The sequence below is a fragment of the Stegastes partitus genome, unplaced genomic scaffold (assembly GCF_000690725.1).
Source record: "Stegastes partitus isolate 25-593 unplaced genomic scaffold, Stegastes_partitus-1.0.2 Scaffold21, whole genome shotgun sequence".
NCBI lineage: Eukaryota > Metazoa > Chordata > Actinopteri > Pomacentridae > Stegastes > Stegastes partitus.
This window is the reverse complement of record NW_007577752.1, coordinates 784,604-790,931: the sequence shown is the minus strand read 5'-3', so window position 1 is coordinate 790,931 and position 6,328 is coordinate 784,604. Positions and strand designations below refer to the sequence as shown.

Below are 6,328 nucleotides of genomic sequence, written 5' to 3'. Positions count from 1 at the left end.
GTGGTAGCAGAGAATCAGTCATTCATAACGAGGCTTCTTCATTAATAAGGGTGACTATAACTGAATATGTACAACAGAAATAGGATTGATTAAATTAGGATGCCCTTCTCTGTTTATGTGACATCAACTGAGATTGATTAGTTTGTCTCCTCGAGTTATTTCTGCTGTGCCTCTCTATTTTCTCAATGTTTCACTGTTTTATCACTTTTATTGCCCGCTAAGGTCCAGATCTTAAAGAAATGATGATTATTGTTTTTCAGACTCTTTTTCACAGCACTGTTGCCTCGCAGCAAGAAGGTCGTCGGTTCGCGTCCCAGTGGGGGCACCGGGATCTTTCTGCATGCAGTGTGCATGTTCTCCCCGTGCAGCGTCTGTTCTCTTCGGGTTCTCTGGCTTCCTCCCAGAAGTCCAAAAACATGCTAAGGTTAATTGGTGATTCTAAATTGTCCGTAGGTGTGAATGTGAGTGTGCTTGGTTGTCTGTCTCTAAGTGTAGCCCTGTGATAGACTGGTGACCTGTCTAGGGTGTCCCCTGCCTTCACCCTGAGTCAGCTGGGATAGGCTCCAGCCCCCCACGACCCTAGTGAGGATTAAGCGGTGTATAGATAATGGATGGGATGGATGGAGTTAAATTTGAAACATTAATCTTATTTTCCATAATAAAGCACTTTGGCTCAATGTCTTTTGTTTTAAATGTACTTGTAAATAATGGTTTCTTGATTTGACTGTAAAATCTTTTATAATTTACTTCCTGGTCTGTTCAGTATCCTATTAAGACTTTGTGTGTGTACGTGCTTCTGAGCAGATCTAGGAACAGTGAACGGCAGTGAAATTCTCTCATTATGACTGTGAACGTTTAATCTATACAGAAACCCCGTTGAGTCTGTGGGACTGACGGTGAAATCTGATGCGTGCTGCCATTTATTCTTTCACAGCTGAATCACTCTCCGTTACCAAACTCCATTACAGCTGAATTGATAGTTGAAGAGTAAGCTTTGTCCTTGAAAATTGCACCATCATATAATATTTCTTACAATTTGCCAACATTTTTGCCTGTTGACTCATCAGATTATCAGAGGTTAGCCAGCAGAATCAGATGTTGCGATGAAAAGTCTATATAACCAGCAGTGTGTACCTTGTCGTCCTTTAGGGAGCTGATCCTCGCCTCCAGGTCCTTAAGGACCTTGTCCTGTTCACATAACCGACTCAACTTCACCTGCAGGGGGAGACACAGAGTGGGAGGCATTAAAACAACGGCATGCTGCCACAGGTAAAGCACTTCTCAAGTGCTCCCAAAAGTCTGTGTCTGTGGGTTGACCTCTGGTAATTAAGTGGCCCATTTACTTAATTACAACCTGCTCTGGTTTGTGCAGCTGCAGACAAATGTACTGTGCACAGGAACACGTATGTGGGTGAATGTTTGGAAGAGTATGTGCATAGTGATGTGTGATTACATGTGTTTATGCACGGTCATACATGTCTTTTTTATTGTTTGCGTGCATGCAGATGTGGGACACTTTGTATCAACAGTCCCGTAGCTCCCCTGGTCGTTTACGGGTGTAATTGCAATTACTGTGATTAAACCCATTAGACAAAGTGGGTGCGACCCACCTGACACCTTTCATTATAGTGTCAGCGACGCCCAGAGTATTGTTAATTAATCTCCGATTAAACCTAACAAACTTGTTGGCAAAGGTGGAAACACTTTATCATCCTGTGGTAAAACTACAACACCACATTTATGGACGAAGTTTGTGACTGAGAAACTAGATGTGAATGAAGTACTTCATCCGTATAAAATTTTACACTCGGAACTAAGTTTTATATTCCATCAAATAAATTATTAATCCACATGTTGTCTCCACGGTGATGTTGTTGTTGAATCTAATCAAATATTCATTGCTGACAATGCGCTCATAAATTGTTTAAAACAGCTGAATAAAGGAAATACTGAAAATACTTTTAGTAGAGAAAACACAACTGAAAAGCTGCAAGGAGTTGTGTGGATTACAAAACTGAACGAGTGATGGCATTTACCTGTTAACACTTTGCAAGCTGCTTCCCCTTAAAGCTAAGAGTAAAAGCTTATGTCATCCTCACACACTTTTTCCACAGGATTCATATTTTGATTTGCCTTAATTTCCCTCAATTTTCTTCTAGCTCGACTATGTCAGTAAATGCTGCCAACCAGACCAGTGTTTCCTTGTCTGGATGGAAACAAAACTCAGTCCTAGGAATTTTATTTATTGCAAATGTACACATTCATACTGCAAACCACAATAAAAACTGCATGTGAATGTATATTTGCAACAGACTACATTCAGTAACAGCAAATTATTGCATATATGTGTCTGTTTCTTTCATTCAAGTGGTTGCAGGATATGGAAAGGGGGAAAAAATCCGACCTTGAAATGTTAAATTCTTTGGATCAACATCAAAAACTAAAACATTCAGTTGGCCAACACCTGTTAACTCATTTTCTAACAGGTTCTGATAACATCCAACAAACGAATAAACAAACAGAGCTGAAAACAGAACCTCCTTGTCACTGTCAAGTGAAATTGGGTTGGATTTGATGAAGATAAGGTACTTTAAGAAGTATTTACTTACGTCCACATCACTTTCTGCAACCTTGACAGGTTTCCCTGTCTCCTTCAGTGTCTGACTTCCAGCTACCTGGAAATTTCAAAATACACATTTGTAGATGTTGGTTATGTGGTAAAACAAAGAGTCTGACTCCATGGTACATGAGTGCTGAAATAAAGGAAATATAGGACACAGAGACCAACTACAAACTACTACAAGGCTGAGGCAGACTATCTGTGACACATTCTCTAAGCCTCGCGTACATGACAATATGAGTGAGTTTTGGCAAAAACAGACAAAATCAGCTCTTGCCATGAACAACACAATGGCTATGGAGACTTTGAAGCCCTGCACAAAATGACTTGTCCATTAAACATTTCAGTGCAATGTCCTTACCATTCAAAACAGTTCAAGTGTTTTCACTTTTACTTTCCAGTTTTAACTCTCAGAACCCCATAACCCACTGGTAGGTTTGAAAGGCATGTTATCTTTAAATTACAAGTAAAAATAGAGAGATTTGTTGTTGCTTTTTTCTTTTTTTCATTCCAACTGTCTCTTACCTACTCATCTGTGATGTGCCGTTCAGTCGGGAAACAAATCTAAGTTTAAAATTATGGCAATCGATCAAAATTACTTTATTCTACATGTCTCACTTAAAAAAGAAGCCAAAAATAAATTGTTTCTACTGGTTTTGGCTGAACTGCAGGTTGTGCTTACACAAAGCAGAGAGGAGAAAAGTATGGAAACAAAGTAAAAAATAAAAAATCTACTGTATGTAGTCACCATTTTCTTCCAGTGTTAATAACACTTTTACATATGTGGAAAAGTGCATGTTGAATTCAGGTTTTTACAATTTTTGGAAAATATCAAATCGAAGAAATTCTACTTTTTTTTTTTATTTCTGGTTTTATAATTTTGTTATGCTGCACAAAAGAAAAAAATGAGCCCACAGTGAGTCAAAATGTGATGGAAACTTCTTGGGGTTCAGAGGGTTAAAAATAATAAAATACAGTACATGTGAAAAGTTGAAAAAAAAAATCAACTTACTGACAACAGTTTTTTTTTTTGTTCTTGGAATAATTAGTCGTATGTGTGCTCCTTTTTTTTTAAAAAACAAAACAAAAACAAAAATCGATATATGACACAGTAGAGCTCTGAATTATTGTCAAGGAGGTGCAGTGTTTCAGAGACGATGGTAGAAGCAGCTGGCTTTTCAACCACCGGGCCACAGCCACAGCCACAACACATGCACTGCCGAGCCATCCCATGCCCACTATTCAACAGCGTTGTCAACATCTCCACACGGTGAGAGGATGGCGTGAAGTCAGGCCGGTCAAGGCTCACTGGGAGACAACACATTCGATGCCGCTCAAGCCGTGAATGCAGTGCTGTAAGCAATGGGATGGTCCTTCTACAACACTGACTCTCTAAACGCGCACTCTCACACACACCCAGAACTATGAGCGTGCGTCCCTACTCTGAACACTGTACGAACATGCACAAGCATAAACGCACACGCACACAAGCACAGGCACACTACAGACAGTTTTGTATCTTTTTAGTACATGTACTGGACACAGACACACATACGTACGCACATACACATTGAGCTTACGTTCATTAGAGGCCTGAGAGGCCCAGCAGTGCAGTGCAGTAGTAAACTGTGAACTGCGAGAATCAGGGGCTCTAGAGCTCTGATCTGGGAGTCAAAATCACAAAGACACAGAGCCGCAGTCACAAAATGGCGGCTGCTTTTGTGAGATGCTTCTAAAACCACTCAAGAGTTAGAAGATCACTGCAAGTTTTCGGGGATGTTTAGTCCCACACAGACACCTGAACATCTCCATTTGTAGCTATATTGGTAGCTGTCTTGGTTCGACAGTTCCACATTGGTTGAAGTGATAGAAGTAGTTGTCAGTAAGAAATACCAAGTGTGTTAGTTTGACTGAGAAACATTTCAAATTGGAAAAGGCACACTAGATGTAGAAGACTTGAACCAAAGCAGATTAGTTACGATAAAAATCAGGAGTCAGAGGACAAACTGTATCTATCATTATCTTTCTCACCTTCAGGTCCAGATACTCCAAGTCCTTCTTCAGCTGCATATAGGTGTCATCCGCCTAGAAGGTGACAAATGTATAAGTGGGGATTACTGATTTGTAAGAACAGCAATTAAATAAGTCAATATCTGAGCCATCTTAACCTACAAAAGCACCGGCATCATCAAGTGGGATGTAGTGAGACTTATGCATCGAGTATGACGTGTTAAGTGCTGTTACGTGTCTGCGCTGACATGCATCACAACACACTTAAACATACAGTCAAATTTCATTCACGTATTTCATGTTTGGAGAAGTTTAGCCGCTTCTACTGCAACAAACAAAAGAGCAGCACAAACCAGATCCATCAGAAGCAGCAGATCTTGAAACTTAGCTGAATTCAGATTTGAATTCAGCTCACATCAACAACAAAACAAACTTCGATACGGCCGGAAATCACGCATCAGAGGACCAGACTGACCGACACATCCACAGCTTGCCAATTAGCTACAGCATGGGATGGCTTTGTGGACGTCAAAAACATAGCAACACAACATGCTATGGACATTATCAGTAGAAGCACGATATGGATCAGCCAAGAACAGCACATGAAAAAGAGGCGGATGGTTCTCGGCAGCCAGGCCAGCGCTCACTGACACTAAAGCAGCAGAGCTTTTATGTACAGGTTGCCACTAATGTACTGACACGAGGCTGTAGGTGCTGCTGTTGTGTTTTTGTTTGCCCTTTATTTATTCCGTTATTTTCGTAGCACTATTTCACATTTGGTATGTATTTATGGTTGGGAACTACCAGGTGCGACGTTAAGTGGGAGTCACCACTTTGACTGAGTGTGTTTAAATGAAAATGAATTGAAGATGTGAGTATTAGAGAATAGAAATGCCATTTTATGAAACCTGTGTTTAGCAAGTTTGCTTAATAAGAAATATTGACGAATTTAATGCGATTCTAACATCCTTGAGATGATATTGTGTTTGCAGAAAAATGAGTGAGTGAGACTGAAAGCTACGTCTGTGTGTTGTTTTCAACTTGTTCATTGTTTCTTTGCAGTATTATTGGCAGCAGGTTGTGATGATGGGGATTAGTGGGGGCAACAAAATGTTAACCCTTTGAAAATCCAAACCCTCCCCAGCTTGCTTTTCAAACCCATTTTTTTTCGTCTTTTTAAAAAATGTCCAAAATGACAACATTTTCAGAGCCAGAAAATCTAAAAACAGAAAAAATCGTGGATTTTCAACCTCCTGACAGTTTGATAACTACTCATATATGTTTAATTTATGTTTAAAATTATGATATTGCTTCAAAATCTGTTATTTTTATTAGTTCTACATGTCTCCTTAAGAAATTCTCAAAAATAAAGCGTGTGTACAAAAACAATTCTGCGCTTCTTGGTACAACCCAGAAGTCACGACTGACTCAGCTGTGACCAACAATCGTGACGAAAAGAGTTTTCAGGTAATGTGCAGGCTGTTGTTTACGGCCTGTCACACTGCACAAATACAAACAGGAGCAAATAAAATTACCAGAAATTGCTTGGGGTTCAGTGGGCTGACTTCTATACATAGCAGGCAGGTCAGTAGAAATTTCAATTTAAAGATTACAAAATCTTTATATTTTCATTTTCCTGATTTGACATCGCGAAGGCGTAGACCGAACATGGTGCTGTACAGGCGCTTAAATGTTAGA

General features: G+C 39.8%; 1 protein-coding gene across 1 annotated transcript in view; it reads right to left on the bottom strand.

The window, feature by feature from the left end:
* The window catches only part of plekha7a (pleckstrin homology domain containing, family A member 7a), a 170,979-nt gene that overhangs the window by 27,914 nt on the left and 136,737 nt on the right, over positions 1 to 6,328 (bottom strand). The window contains exons 13-15 of the mRNA XM_008294741.1: positions 4,652 to 4,705; positions 2,610 to 2,675; positions 1,135 to 1,215 (exon numbers count right to left, since the gene is read on the bottom strand). Coding sequence (XP_008292963.1) covers positions 1,135 to 1,215; positions 2,610 to 2,675; positions 4,652 to 4,705 — 201 coding nt within the window. The remainder of the gene's footprint in view (positions 1 to 1,134; positions 1,216 to 2,609; positions 2,676 to 4,651; positions 4,706 to 6,328) is intronic.